Source organism: Lathamus discolor, chromosome 3, assembly GCF_037157495.1.
Source record: "Lathamus discolor isolate bLatDis1 chromosome 3, bLatDis1.hap1, whole genome shotgun sequence".
In the NCBI taxonomy this organism is placed as follows: domain Eukaryota; kingdom Metazoa; phylum Chordata; class Aves; order Psittaciformes; family Psittacidae; genus Lathamus; species Lathamus discolor.
Genome location: NC_088886.1, coordinates 4,795,808 through 4,811,147, shown reverse-complemented (window position 1 = coordinate 4,811,147; position 15,340 = coordinate 4,795,808). Strand labels below are relative to the sequence as shown.

Sequence of the window (15,340 nt, the reverse complement as noted above, 5' to 3'; positions counted from 1 at the left end):
ATATTTGAAGGCTGAAATCATTAGTATTAAGAAGAAAGAGAACTTTTAGATCTTTTCGTATGATCAAGTAATAAGAGCACAGTCAGATGAAGGAATTAACTGAGTAATCTATAGTGTGTGTTTGCACGATGTCAGCAACTCTGCGCTAGCACTCCTGGCCCTGGTTTCCTGTGGAATGTGCGAGGTCTCTGGGATCTGTCACACAATACACCACATAAAGATGATGAGTAGACGTGGTTTTGCTGGGCAACTGACCTCCTAGTTTTGCCCATAAAATTTATTTGTGTGGCTGTACCCTAAGACATACTAATACCATACATACCTTGGCTGAAAACTGATGCTGCACGTTGAAAATAAGCATCAAATACCCACAAGTCAGCTCAGATGAAGAGGCTGGAACTGGCTGCTATCTAAAAATGGGCCGCTGTGTAGAGGGGGTCTGATGTTAAGGTGTACAGTGAGTCAGTTAAGCCCCATAGCATCCATTGTTAGAAGATTTTCTCAGAAATGCAACTTCAAACTGGCTTCTGATGGCAGACCTCCAGAAAAGCTGCTTATACAAGTGCAGCCTGTGACCTCTTGCCTTCCCTGCTCTTGGCAAGGGCCTCATCTATGGCGTTTTTAAAGGTACAATAAAATGCAGCTGAGTAAAGCAGGGTGGTTTTCTTTTTGCTAAATTTGATTTTTTGTTGTTGTTGTCAGTTTTAAGTAACCTTTTAGTTGATGTCTTTAACTGCTAAGAACCAGGATCCTCTGAGTGAGGGGGTGAACCCCAAGCACTGTTTTATAGCTTCTTCTGGTGGATTAGTTGTAAAGCAGTAAATGTTTGAGTGCATGGTCACCCCCCTTGATGAGGAGACTGTCTAGTAAAGCCCTGTCCGGTTCTCAGTTTTTGAAGCGTGCCTAAGGAGATAGAGCGATGTTCTGAAAGACAAAGTGCACACTGCAGGAGCTGTCCTCAAGAGCTCTTTCCTACTTTCAGAAAATGAAGAACATGAATATGCAGAAGCAGACAGATTTCTGTCTTATTCTTCAGAATCTAAGTATCTGCTGTCCCTCATTTGAAGAGGCATCTCTCTTCAATGTATGGACATTTGCTAATATTCTTAATTATGGACACTAAAAAACTGGGGCCAGCATATTTCCTAAGGGTAGGTACCTAAGTCCACATTTGGATACTTAAACAATTAGCTTTGTGTTCTAAGTTGCTGAGCCACAAAGCAATAGGGAATGCGTCTGGCTTTTTTGAAAATCAGAGTACTTATTTAAGTGTCTAAATACAAGTGTTAGCCTAGGTCTTCAGACAATAGAAATCAGCATATCTCCATTAAGCTGATGGTTAATATGCTGGTCTGTACAAGTTGAGGCATTGGCTCCAAGGCTGGAAGCGCTGATCCAGATGAATTTCTCTTTATACCATAAATATAAATTAAGTGTGAGTTGAATAAGTAATATTATTGTGATTCAACATATTCTTTCATTAAAAATCATTTAAAAAAAATAAATACCTTTCCTTATTTAGCCTCAAATAAAAATCTCACAGTTAAAATATTTAATAATCCCAGTGAAATTTTCTTCTAATTGATCCTTGTTATATATAAAGCCAGGTTGGGCAGTATATGGTCCCATTGCAGAACTCACCTGAAGTATTTTCAGAAATGAGGCAATCAGGTTGCCCTGGAAATGTGGTTTCTTTACTGGGCATTAATCACACACCTTGTTTGGTCTCTAATTTGTGGACCAGTTAATGTTTTATAGCAAATTTAGAATATCAGAAATAGTTCCACATGTGTGTCATTCACATTTTGCTGTCCTTCTCATAAGGGTTGCTGTTTGGAATAAGAGGTAACAGTAGTCCCTAAGAATTCATATGGGTCTCCTAGTTTTAGGTTGTGCTGAATGTTTTGTCCAGAAAATAACTAAAGCAGGGATTGAACTGGAAGATGAGCTCCAAATCATCATCAGAAATCCCAGATCCCAGTCTGCATTTTGATGCACACTCTTTGTATGTTTCTCATTCCGGTAATGTTGACTGATGGGTGTTATTGTGATTGGTTTGATTTTTGTCATACAAGTTTGTGATATTACCCAGTGCAAAATAAACAGCAAAATGAAAAAAGCCTTGTTTAAATATTGTCATACATCTCCTTTGTGGATCTGCTGGGCTTGAACCTTGCTGAGCTGCTGCACTGGATTGTACTGAACCTGTGTTCTTAATGTTATTGTGTTGTGTAAATAACCAATATCATTGTCTTCTTTCTCCACTTCTCAATTCCATATTCTGTGTGTAGACTGTCTTCTGACACCCCTCAGGCCGTGAACTAAATAGGCGCACATGCCTCTGCCAGAGCTCCTGTCCTGCGAGCAGTCACCCTTTGCACTTACCTCCCATGAGACTGAAGGGGCCACGGATGGCACAAAACCATGTCTTTACTACAACCAACACAAAATAAACCAACTTGGGCAAAACAATTCTGGATCATAGAATCATAGAATCATACAGTAGTTAGGGTTGGAAAGGACCTTATGATCAACTAGTTCCAACCCTCCTGACATAGGCAGGGACACCAAGCACTAAACTGTATCATACGTGTTTCTGTTTCAACTTTCCTACCATGGGCCATTCTCTGGCCATAAATTTATGCTTTTGACAGTGCCCAGCAGCCTTTGATTCTCTTGCATGATGATGCTTTCTGGTTTGGATTGTATCTGCCTTTCTGTTTCTTTCAGCCTTGCCTGGCTCCAGAGTCAAAAATCTTGCAGTACCTTATACTGCATAAATATTGCCTTATGTCTTTGAATACTGTTTGTTGTTGTTGCACAACTGCCATAGACATAGTTGGACAATTTTGTTTTGCTTTGATTTATACTATTGCCATTCTCATAACCAAACGGGAGTCTCTAAGGCTTAGTAAGTTACCAGAGTTCTGGGTTTGGCAAACCTGTGACTTAGCCTTGGCAACAGATGATGGAGTGCATATTCTGCAAGGCATTTATAAAAGGGATTTCATCACATAAGCCAGAATTCTTCAAGTGCCTATAATGAGATTACCAAAATAATCTTTGGATGGATTTGCTGAAGCAAAATCCCAAAGTCCACGTACTGTATCTATGTTGTTGTCCCTCAAGTAAGTTCCATGTTTCCAGCGGGGTAAAGTTAGCTCTGTGCAAAAATTCTTGTGGCCTAGTCTTAATATCATTGCAGAGCAACTCTGTCACCAAGGATGGCCCAAGGGGTGCCAACCTGTCACATGGAAGAGCTTGCCACCACAAGCTATGCAGCTACATAGCAAACTGATGACGTCCAGGAGACATAAGCTTAAAATATAATCAAATCAATGACTGGCAGTATATGAGCTATAGGAGTTGGAATATTAGTAAATTTTAATTTCCTTTTGTGCTCTGAAGCTTCTTCCTATGTTCCAAGACCTTATTTCTTCAATATATTTTACATCAGGCTAAAGCTTGAATGCTGTTATGTGTTTAATATTTAATTACTGCTAATGATAAATACATTTAAAGAAGTTGACTGTACTCACCATAGGTTTAACCTAGACAACTGTCCCCAAAGTTAAGGGGAAGCTTAGTTTTAAACCCATTTAGTGCTTGAGAAATAATGCCAGGTGGCTGTTTTAGAGTAGACATCAGTTCACTGCAAATACAATTGCACGCCCCAGCTCTACCCAGTTAACATGTATGCCACCAGAAAGTGCTGTTATTAAATCACACTCTCAGTAGCTATATTACTATGACCTAAGTTTGAACCAGAAACCTAGAAATGAAACATTCTTGGGTTTCCCTTTGAATTCTCTCCTTCTTTTATGAATCTCTTTCATTCTTTGTCAGAGTGTTGTGGTCAAATAGCTATATAAGACCCATCTGTCAGCAGAAGCAAAATGATACAGTTTTCTTTAATACAGGATTTTATGCATCAATGTAAAACCTCTGCATTGAATGACTATTGGTATTCTCAATCCACACTCAGAAACTTTGGAAGTTAAAAGTCAGTGGAGAAGTTAATGAAAGTATTTGACTTGTCAGTGATCAAAGTTCAGAACTGTAAAGAGCATTTATTAGTTGGTGACTGATACAATGCTTTCCCTTGTGTTTTTTTTTCCCTGCTTTCCATTAATATCTTAGATCTTTTTTCATACCTGCCTTAGCCTAACAAAAGCAGCTGTTATTCTAAATTTCTGGCTATAGAAGCTGATAAGTGAAGTGATGTTCAAACAGATTTTCTGGCCTACCTTCTCATTTGCAAATGGTTACTCTGAAAAGGTTGTGACAGCAGAATGAAGGCTTAATTTTCCTTTGATGTAAGTCAATGTAAGTCAAGAATAGTTCACATTAATTTGTTTTTTGTTTTTCTCTCTCTAGGGCATACTGCAAGTAAACAGAGAATCTGATAGTGGTACTAGAATGCTGTTAATGTGAGAGGCTCAATATCAGGAAGCAGAAATGAAAATGGAAGAAGATGGGTTATATAGCAGTATACCTTAAGACTTTAATATATATTAAATATAGATACTTTTCAGGTAATAGCCAAATTCTCCATTAGTGTTATTATATGGAATTTATGTGAGCCTACATCAGCAACAAATCAGCTAAAGAAGCAAGTTCTTCTTCCATAAAACTGCTTTTGCCAGTGTAGTATGCTTTACTTTTTCTTGTCTCTGGTTGCCGTAGCATTTACATAAACCTGAGGAGGAAACACAAGCATGTGCCTGATCATTATGGCTAGTTTAGCAAAACAAAGCTAAGTAAAATAAATCTTGCATTGCAACTTGCTCATTTGATAGGATGGCAGAATGCCTACATGATGCTCCTCTGGGTTCTGTTCCACTCCTTGTACCAAATGATAGGCCTTAAAGCTGAACTTAGTTGTGATTAAAGGCACTGACTCCTCTGATTTGCTCATATGAGCTGTAAGTTAACCTCTGAGTGGTAAGTAGTGCTTTTTTCCATGTAGCCTTTTATAAGAGAGATGGATTTTTTTTGCATGTTTTTGTTTTAGAGGGAAAGGCAAGTGGGAAGGGCTAAACTAAATTAAATACATGACAGATCTCACATATTAGTGCCATTTAAGCAGGTCCTTTCATACTTTAGCTTAGTTCTACGTAGCATTATATATTTTGAAGATGTTTTTTCATTTCTGTGGGCTGCCAGATGTACTGCTGATACCTTCTGATCTTAGATAATTTGACATTGATTTTCCTAGCAGACGTCAGGGTTGAAATCTGGTCTGTAACTCATCCAAATGATCTATTCATAACAGAAAGTGCCTTCTGGCAGTTGCACCACAGCTGAATATTGTTAAACTGAATTCATCATTTCATTTCTTTCTGATTGCTCTATAATGTTTACATATCTTACATATTAGTATGATCTTTTATAAAGCACACACTGAGGTTAAATCCTCCCAGACAGAACTTTTTTCCCCTTCCTCTCGCCTTCAGAAGGTGTTGAACTTTCTCCCTTCAAATAAGCAAGAATCTTGGAAGTGCTTAATACTCATCTGAAATGATGGGCTCAGCAGGTAGGACTGTGTGTGTTGGGGAGACATGGGAAGGTGACATTTTCCTGCACAAAAGGATTCTTCCCCCTCCACATAGAATAACTATGAGGTGGAATTGCTTGTCTGAGGGTAATACTTCTGTAAGTAACTACCAATCATCACATGGCAATAGTCTCCTTGTGAATACGTTCAACTGAAACATTTATAGACACTGCTTATGACTGAATGAGTGAATAGGCTCAGATTCTTCTCATTGCCCCTTTTCAAACTCCTGATACATTAACTGGTGTGCAGAGATCATTCTATCATCTAGCAGAGGATATCCTCTCAGTGTTTCAGTTTCACTGTATGTAAAAAAAATAAACGTTAATATGTCTTACAATAGGATTGTGTCACGGGGTGAATTTAAGTTAAATAGAAGGCAAAGTATCGGAGGCTCCCTTTGAATTTGGATTTTAACTTTCAAAGAAGGATGACATCTCTTGTTTGCTTTAAAAATAAGAATCAATTGCCCATAAATCTAAACCAGATGTTGTTTTTCTATGAAAAAGATTAAGGATTTTCTTAAGCTCATTAAAGGAAAAAAAGTAATGACAACACACTGATCCTCCTATATCATCATAAGAATGTCTGAAGGCAACGGAAAGCTATGAAAACAACCTGGTATCAGTGTGACAAAATTAGCTCTAAGTCTGGCAAATCGTGTTTGTCTTCTGGGTTCTGCGGCAAACTTTGCACTCTTTCTCCAACCTTATGCTTATGTCTAGTCTTGTGTTTTAGTGGGATGGGGTGGTGCGTGTACTCAAACACAAGTTGGACTTTTTCTTGTGAAAATACTGATGCCAGCTGCTGCATGGCTTGAAAAACTGAGGCATCATCCAAATATTTCAAGGAGGGGAAATGGAAACCATTTGCTATTTCTTATGCATGTATCTATCTATGGAAGAATGTTCATGCTGTTGCTTCTTAGAGCTTGTGTGTCTGTTTTGGGGAGTATGTTATTTCCTAATTTTCTCAATTTCCATGTGCATCAAAACCCAGAGCCTGAAAAACGTGACTTAAACTCTTAAGTGGAAGGAGAATGATGCCGTACGCAGTACCACTAAAGCCCAGTGTTACAGCAAATGTTCCTTATTCCAGTTGAAAGTTTCCACAACAGAAAAAAACATGATAACCTAGTACCCCACTGACTATATTCATCAAAGTGGCACTATGCAACTCCCTCGTTTGCTCTGTTTATGGGTTGAAAGTTTGCTGGGATATGTACAAATGATAGTTCACTAGTAAGATGATAGGAAACTCTCAGTGTAATTTGAGAAGAGGCAGCTCGGAAATATTCTGTCCTGGTACATTCCTGTGGGTGTTCAAAATCCTAGGCCAGAAGTACTGGCTCTGGGGAGAGGTTTGGTCTTTTAAGCAATCCAATCCTTTTGGTGCTATCAGATCTATAGAACAATTTGGTAAATTGTGGACTAATGATAGAAGAAAGGGTTTTTTTTGTGTTTGCTTGTTTGTGTTAAACTACAGTTCTTGAGGTCTAGAACTTCCCCTGTTTTCACAAAGCATCTTTGTGCCCTTAAGATCCTTAGGCTATTTGGTTTCTTCAGACTATCGATGTTAGATTTTCAGGTTGATACATCTGGTGTACCTAGATCCTTCCTTCAGAAAACACAGGAGACTACTGCAAAGTTTGCTGCATCAAAAATACTTCGAGATGGGACTTCAAAACCCCAGATCCTTTCTGTCCTAAACGTTCCTTCTCACCTATAGAGACACGCGATGTGTCCACAGCAGTGGAATGGGAATGAGACGGGACATTTGTGTTCTCAACATGCTTCCATCACTAGTTGGGAGCAGATATTAACTGGGAATTTTGACCGTATTCTGTGTTCTTTACAAGGTCAGCGATGTGGAATTGGTCTAAAACTCAGGTTATTTTAGGATTTGCTTTCTGTTGCACTTTCTTTTACAATTTCAATAACAAAATGAAGCTTGCCCCATAGAGGTGTTGAAAACTCAAAGCTGTAATAATTTGTAGTTTTAAGAGAAAACAAAACAAAACCAAATGTCTTTGCAATGTTTTTGACGTAGCTTCGTCCACTTGGAGTCATAAATGCCTTTTTAAATTCAGTGCAGCTATTCTTGCTCTTTAATGGGTTTAGTCAGCCAAGGTCTTACGCAGACACACAGGCACATGTGAGCGCATGCATCTTTAGTGAGAGTAAGTCAGCGTGTTAGAGCTGATACAGGAGAACTGAGCAAGACTCTTGTATTTGTTAGATGTGTTCCAAAGAGAAATGGGGATTGTTTGACACTGTAGTGGTGTATTTTGAGAAACAAGTTTGTGTTGTTTTGCTTTCCTACTTAACTTCATGACAAGAATCAGCTGTAATGTCAGTTTATGGCTTGAGCAGACTATTGTTTGTGCAGCAACCTCCCTGCTGCTGTATTTACTAAACACGTGTGATGCACAAATGCCAGTAAACTGCATCTTGGAGCTTATTTCCTAGTTGCTAGCAAAAAACTGTCTTTAAAGCTTGGGCTGTTTAAATCTAGGGAGAATATGCATTGAGTTTAACAGGAACAGGCCTAAATTTTTAATTATTCCTCCTCAAAGTATTTTGATGTGAAGTCCGGGCCTTAGAGACATCAATAGCAAACCTTAAGCATCCTTCAATGGATCTAGAATTTTGCTAATGAAGAGCAAGGTTTAAATATAGAATAACATTGACACATTTACTAAGACCTCTCTTTTTTGCTGTTCCATTATTGCAAACATACAAACTTATTTTGTTAGTGGATTCTCTGACTTCCTCCTCTTGGAGTACTTCCCACCTTCTACAGAACAACAGTTGCAGATTTAGCTGTCCCATTAGCATGGACTGGAGAGAAGTGCATTCCTGCTTCACACAATGATGTAGGACTGCATTGCTGTTCTCTTTTCCCAGTGAAATGGCTGTGTGTATATATATATACCTCTGTTGGTCCTGGAAGAGAAAACATGAATCTTGCTTCCAAGAATAGCAGGTAGCCTGCCAGAGGACGGATAACTTGTGTTCCAACAGTCTTAGTAGCAAGTTCAAGGACCCAGGTTCCACTGCCCTATTCTCTTGTGTGCTGCACCTTCCTTGGTAGGCTAGATAGCAGACCTCCTTAGGCTTCCTTTCTGAACCAGAAAGAACGTCTAGAAAGCCTTTCTAGTCTATGGAAAATGGAACAGCTTTATAAGAGGAAGGAAAATGCCTTCCACCCTTATAAATTGGTAATTTGCATCTTCTGAAGCAGAGGAAGGAAATGAACCAGTGTCTCCCACATCCTGAGTGGTCTGACCACTAGAATATTGCACAGGAGCAGGATATCACTGTGTGTGTGGGTGGTACATTTGGTGCAAGTAGTACAATACAGTCTTGTTCAGCTTCTGGAAGATCTTAGATATCTGCCTTGATGGAAAGGTTCAAAGGAAGGAGTGGTTTATGTAAAGTTAAGCCTAAGTAAGGGGTAGAATCTAATGTTTATCCAGGCAAATGTTTCCTCATGGCTAACACAAGCAAATCCCCTTTCGCACAGCCCAGGTTTGCACCCGAGGCACCTAACCCTCCCAGTGGTGCCATGTGAGCACTGGAGCTTGGATTTCACTACAAGCCTCAGGAATTGATGGTGGATCATGGGGACCTCACTGTCCTCTGTCTGCAGGATCCCCTCATGATTCTTAACTCTGAAAACATACAGGATGAGTCCTGTTAACACCAGTTGCTGATTACATTGGCTGTATTTCCTAGTGACAGTCAAGCAGAGTGTTGTATCCATCTAGGTGTTTTTCTGGAGAATCGATGTGGTTTCTCCCTCCCTGTAAAATATTGCTCTTGTTCCTGATATTTCTTACTTTCTGCATGACCAGACCCAACTATTCTGTAAATGGAAGTGAGGGGGGGAAGCTGTGCAATCAGTACCTGCAGTGTCATACCTAAATGTGGTGCAAACAGGGACATGTTTCTCCACATACTCTTTAGAGTATCTGTACCTATAGATCTCCACTCATGTTGGTAACTCCAGTGGAGGAGGAGCAGGAATCATTTTCAGTATTGGACTCTGATAGCTGCCAAACATCAGTTGTGAAGTACCTATTTGACAAGTAGTTTGATTCACTTAAGATTTCTCTTCCTTTTCCAGGTCAGTGAAGCACCCATTTTTGTGCCTGGTGTCTGGGGACCTTATTTCTCTGCGATGGTACCTGGACTGTGGTTGAATGAGGGAGGTCAAAGTGCTACAGGCAAGCTGGTAAGTGTTTGGAGAGGCAAACAGACTCCAAGATGGGAGGTCTTGTGTAACTGCTGTCATTCAGAATAGTTTCACAGTCAATTCAGGCAGATCTCTGCCTGAAAAACCTCTGTAAGATTACAGGAAATAACATGCTGCTGAAAGCAATAAACAATTAGTTGATTGTTATCTCTCTCACAAACTGATAGGGGATTATATATATGGGGCAGAGCACTAAGGGCATGTCTTTTTATGATGATGGTGTGATTATTGTGATTACTTTCAGGCAAATAAGCATTCATTCTTTACTTCAGCAGGAGGTTGAGATAGACTTAGAGATAAAGAAAATTATACCTGTTGTGTTATATAGAACAATTTGCCCATTGATGAGAATAAATGAGAGGCGTATTGTATAGACACAATAGTAATATATTAGTGTGTTATCCTGTTTAGATACTGCATATATTGTCACTTCAATTCTTTCCTTGGGTACAAAGTGTCTAACTATGTTAGGTTAATTTAATTGATCAATAAAAACTGGACTAGATTCTCTAAAAGTGATTTTTCTCATTTACAGGGAGTCAGAACTAAACCACTGATTTCAAAATGAAAGAAAGGCTACATATATAGAGCAGCATTCAGGCTTGAGTCAAAACTGTCCGCAGGACCTTAGTGGCTGCTTAACCCCGGAAGCTTCTCAAGCTCCTGGTGTGTCTGCTCAGTCTGCAGATATACTGACTGCCCTTAGGGGTGAGCTGCCAGGGTCCTCTTGAGAAACTCCAGGAGGTGGGTGCAGTCCTGTGGCTATCCACTGTAAACTCACCAAACACACAGCGGGGTTGGGTCTTTCACAGGTTGATGGTGTAATTGCTCTCTTACTCACACCTAGCACCACCCACCTTTTGAAAAGCCTTGTGACCCAGTACATGTCCAGGAAGTAGTAGATTGGGCCATCCCTGCATTTATACATTCCATATGGAACAGTCACTGAATGAGAAACAGAAATAATCCTGGATCGGGAAGCCCCAACACACCCTAAATGCTTTGAATTGGTGTTCCCTCCTGTGCTCTCTCCTTGGCCACGTGAATCTGACATTCCTGTCTGTACAGTGTCAGAGCTTCAATGGGAGAGTCGTACCTCTTCCTCTCCTGCAGCCTCCGCTTCCCATCCCATCTCCAACCCATCCTTAGCTAAATGGTTAAATCGCTCTCGCAGCAAGTGGGATGTGTGTGCTTTAAATTTTTCAGGTTGAGATGGGGCTAGAACCCAAGTGTCTCGTTTTATAGGTAACCACTACAACCAGGAGTAGAATGAAATCACTGCTTATGACACCACTACTTTAAAAGGAAAATGGCAAATCTTGTGCACTTCTTTGTAAGAACACGTTTGAGAGGAGAAGTCTCTTTGTGCTTAATCCAAAGCAGGTAAAGACACTTAACAAAGCTCTAGAGAGGATACAGTAAGTCAGCATTTTTTCTTGGCTGGCTCAGGGTGATTCCGCACTTAAAACATACCAGTGAGAGTTAGGACCTTTCAGAAGGGTGATTTAAAAAATCCTTTCCATTCTAGTAGCAGAGAACAAAGACATTCCTGAGTCATTAAAGAAACTACTGGAAAAAAAGTCTATGGTCTTGTTAGGACCCATAGCAAGTGAGCTCTGGGTCCTGCTCAGTGTATTAGGAAAGCTGGCTTGTTAAAACATTCTTACAATATCTCATGTGGTTTTCTGGGGGTTGTATGTACAGAAGACACATAGCAAGCTATAGCGAGAAGCAGAGTATGTGCAATGCTTGGAGGATAGATTGCATTAATTATCTTTGTAATTGTAAAGCTGTCTTTAGGATCCTGCTTTCTCATACTTCAGGTTTTCTGAAAACAAGAAAAAAAAGGGCATGTTTTGGGATTCTTTTCTTTGCTTGATCTTTGCCCAAAGGTGAATTCTTCTCATGAAATTCGAAGAGTCTGTTGAACTTGTTAACCGTAAACTCGATACACTTCCCTTTCCAAATCTCTAATTAATTTTTCTATTGATACAGCTGTGAAAAAGTCTGTTGGGTTTTGAAAACTGGTTCAGTTGGAGTCTAAATGAAGAATTAAGAACACTTGCTTTAAAAAAGAGGGTTTGTTTGTGTGTAACATGGGCTTTTGCACTGACTTTTCAAATCTTATAGGAAGAAAGGTACTGCACAACAGACACAAAGGGTGGCATATCATCATTACAGACTCTAAAATAAAGAATAGTAGAAAAGGGGTTCTAGATGCAACCCTCATGTGGCCATGCCTTGAATTAAAGGCATTTAGATATCTCACTTCCTAACCTCTGTAACGTTTTTGTGTGTTTTCATAGCACACGTGTATATATGATATTTATTTATAGATCTAGTTCTGAATTTATGAGCTGCTCCTATGTTCTAAAGAAGTTATGCAAGAGTGCAAAGCTCAGACTTGAGCACATTTGACTTGTGTCTTTGATGCAAATCTCAGACAGAACCGGCGTGCGTTATTTTTATTGCCGTGTTCAGATGTTATGCTTCATTATAAGTTTTCCTACAGTGGTTAAGGACTAGACTCATGCTGTTAAAATGAAATACCTTATGTGGTTTCCTGCCAATAGGTATTGCCCAATATACTCAGTGCTCTTGAGTAGCTCTAGTTTAGCCTCCTTAGCTTTTGCTGTCACTTCTGATGCGATATTATCAAGAGGCCACAAAACTTGCTGAATTATTGTCTTAAAAGCCCATGTTATTTTCCCTGCTACTTTGTTTTGTGAATAATGGTAGCCACTCTGAAGTGAAAGGACAAGCTGATTTATAAATCTAGTCTAGGACAGAGCCTATATTGATCTTCTTTATAGCAACAATTGCTTATCAGGGTATACATTTTGTTTCCTGCAACAAACACATGAGCATCTGTCAGGATGACAACACACCCTGTGGTTCATTATAATAGATATAGAAAGATGTAGGGATTTGGGCCAAGAAGATGTTCCTGGTAGAATTCCAGTGAGGGTATGCATACAAGAGAATGGGAGAGGCTGGAGAGCATGCTCTCAGGTAGTGTTGGCCAGGAAAAAAGTCATCCTTTCAGCTTGCTCTTCCAACTAAGGAGCTGCATGCTTAGCATTCTGCCTATTTTTGGTGTAGAGTTGATTGTTTTTCCTTCCTGCTTTTAAGCCAAATCCTGCATCCAGTAATGTCAATGGGAGTTCTGCCATTGGCTTCACTAGGACTTAACACCTCATGAGTAATTTAGAAGCTGTCTTGTCTTTTTAAAGTAATGACACTGCATTACCCTTTTCCGGGACTGAAGCTTGAAGATGTAACCATCCCAAAAATGTTGCTTTGCTCTTTTTCAGATAGATCATGTGGTCCGAGGCCATGTCGCCTTCCCGGAATTACAGGCAAAAGCTGCAGCCAGGTCGCTCTTCTTATTCCTTTATCTCATACCTGCCTTACAAGTTGATGATACAGTGTATTCCCAGCAGTGCAGACGTATCGTTATTCTGAAACAAGGGAATTATTGGGTTGGAAGTATTTACAAAGGCTTGCCAGGAGATTGCTCAAAGATGAAAGCTTTAAACTCCCTTCAGATACTTTTGGCATATCTAAATGGTGATAGTAACTTTCTGCTTTTTGACTTCTTTTATATCCAGCCCATTTCTTGATACCAAAGCAAGTATGTTCAGCAGACCTTTATGGCTTAGGCTAATGATGTGTCTTAATTTGTAGGTAACCCTGTTAAGCTTCAAGGATGAGATTTAGTTAATTAGGAATATATTATTCAACATTTTGGAGCAGACATCTGAAGGAAAGTAGAGCCATTGTATGGAAAACTCCTGCATGGCAGCTCAAATAGAACAGAGAAAATCAGGATGCATTTCAGACAAAACTTGAGATGTAGGAGTGAATTGGAGGTAATTCCAGGATTCCTTGAGCAGGAGGCTGTACAGTGTGGAATTTAGTTTGGTCTGCTTTAGAAGTGGACGAAGACAGTCCAGACACTTCTGTTAGATCTGGATTTTCTCAACCGTTTTTGGCTTGGATTCATTTTAAGATGGTTCATGTCACTCCCAGAGAGATCTTAGCTGAACACTTGGCAGATTGAATGAAAATTTGATTCTTTTTTAATTTCTTTTCCCTCCTTAGACTAAAGAAAAACCCAGCAAACTCAGCAGTTTATCTTCAGTTTGTCACTCTGATCTAAAAGGCATGGGTCAGCCCTGATAGATGTATCAAGTGCACGCAGTTATACAGTGATTTTCAGTCCTCCATAGCGAGGTGGGGTATAAAGCTACCTGGTTTCTCTGGATGACCCTTCCTTCCTTTGTAGTGCCCAATGCCTTATTTGTTTGTTAACAACTTGACCAGGATTCCCAGAAATGTATTGGACTTCATTCAAGCTGAAATAAGATTCATGCTTCCTAGAATTCTCTTTATTGTTCTTTAAAAAAGGAAATCAGGAAATAAATACATCTGTGTGTGTTTGGAATGAGGATTGATCTGGGGGCTTGTTTTGTTTGGGGTTTTCTTCCAAACTTGTGGCTTCCAGGCCGTTTTTCCAGTGCCCACATATGAAGACAAACAATTAGTTTAGTCTGTAATGCCAGGATAAACCACTTCTTTTGTGTGTCGGAAAACTGAGTATAGAGTAGCCAGCTTGTCTGTATTAGGTCTAATACTGAACTGACCACAACTCATAGCGCAAAAAGCTTGGATTGTGATGGAAATAGGACACTAAATGCAGAATATGGGGAGCAGAACTTCATCTTATCCAAGTGTATGGTGTTATAACTTTGGATTTGGTTCTCCTGTGGTTAGTACAACTGCAAAGAATACAATTGCTAAAAAGGTTTCTAGTATTTTACAAAAAGGGTGATAATATTTTATAAAGTTAATTTGCTCACTGGTATTTTTATGTTTGCAAGCTATTACTCTCCTAATGAAATGTTTGGATAGCTGTAAATTTAGTAAATAAGTTTCTTCTTAGTTTCCCTATTCTCTTTCTTCCTGTTCTTCACTAATAGTGATTATAAATTTATAAAGAACTCAATTTGAACGCACAAAAATCAGGAACTTCAGGATTTAAATTGAATTTTTCTCCATATTTCTTCCTTTCTTTCTGTACATGGAGCACAAGTTTCAGCCTCATCACAGGGACTAGCAGCAGTAGCTATGCAAGTGAACAGTGTTAGCCCAGCCTTTGGAGTATGTATTTACTTACATTAAGTGATATACTTACTAAGAACATTGTGTCCTGCTTTGGGGGATTGTTGGTGATGATGATAAATTATTTGCCTGGAAATCTCAGCAGAGTATTTCAGAGAATCAGGTTTTATATTTAGTGTATTCTCTGTGTGGGTGTAGGAATTTCTGTCTTCTGTTCAGCCATTGCAAATGGTCATCAAAAGAAAACAGAATGAGAATTCCATACTTACATGTGCAGCTGCGTATTACCTTTACATCCCATGTGAGGTGCAACACTGTGAAGAGTTAAGCTGCTTTTGTAGTGACAAAAAGCACATGCATGTCTGGATCGCTGAAGTCTGAGGTCACAAATCCGTGCCTCTT

The 15,340-nt window shown here is 39.4% G+C and overlaps 1 protein-coding gene across 13 annotated transcripts in view; it reads left to right on the top strand.

Moving 5' to 3' along the window:
• FGGY (FGGY carbohydrate kinase domain containing) overlaps window positions 1–15,340 on the top strand; it is a 331,539-nt gene that overhangs the window by 274,773 nt on the left and 41,426 nt on the right. For all 13 annotated transcript variants that reach the window (XM_065673210.1, XM_065673212.1, XM_065673211.1 and 10 more), the window contains 2 exons: window positions 9,686–9,793; window positions 13,129–13,190. In XM_065673210.1, the coding sequence (XP_065529282.1) occupies window positions 9,686–9,793; window positions 13,129–13,190 (170 nt within the window). The remainder of the gene's footprint in view (window positions 1–9,685; window positions 9,794–13,128; window positions 13,191–15,340) is intronic.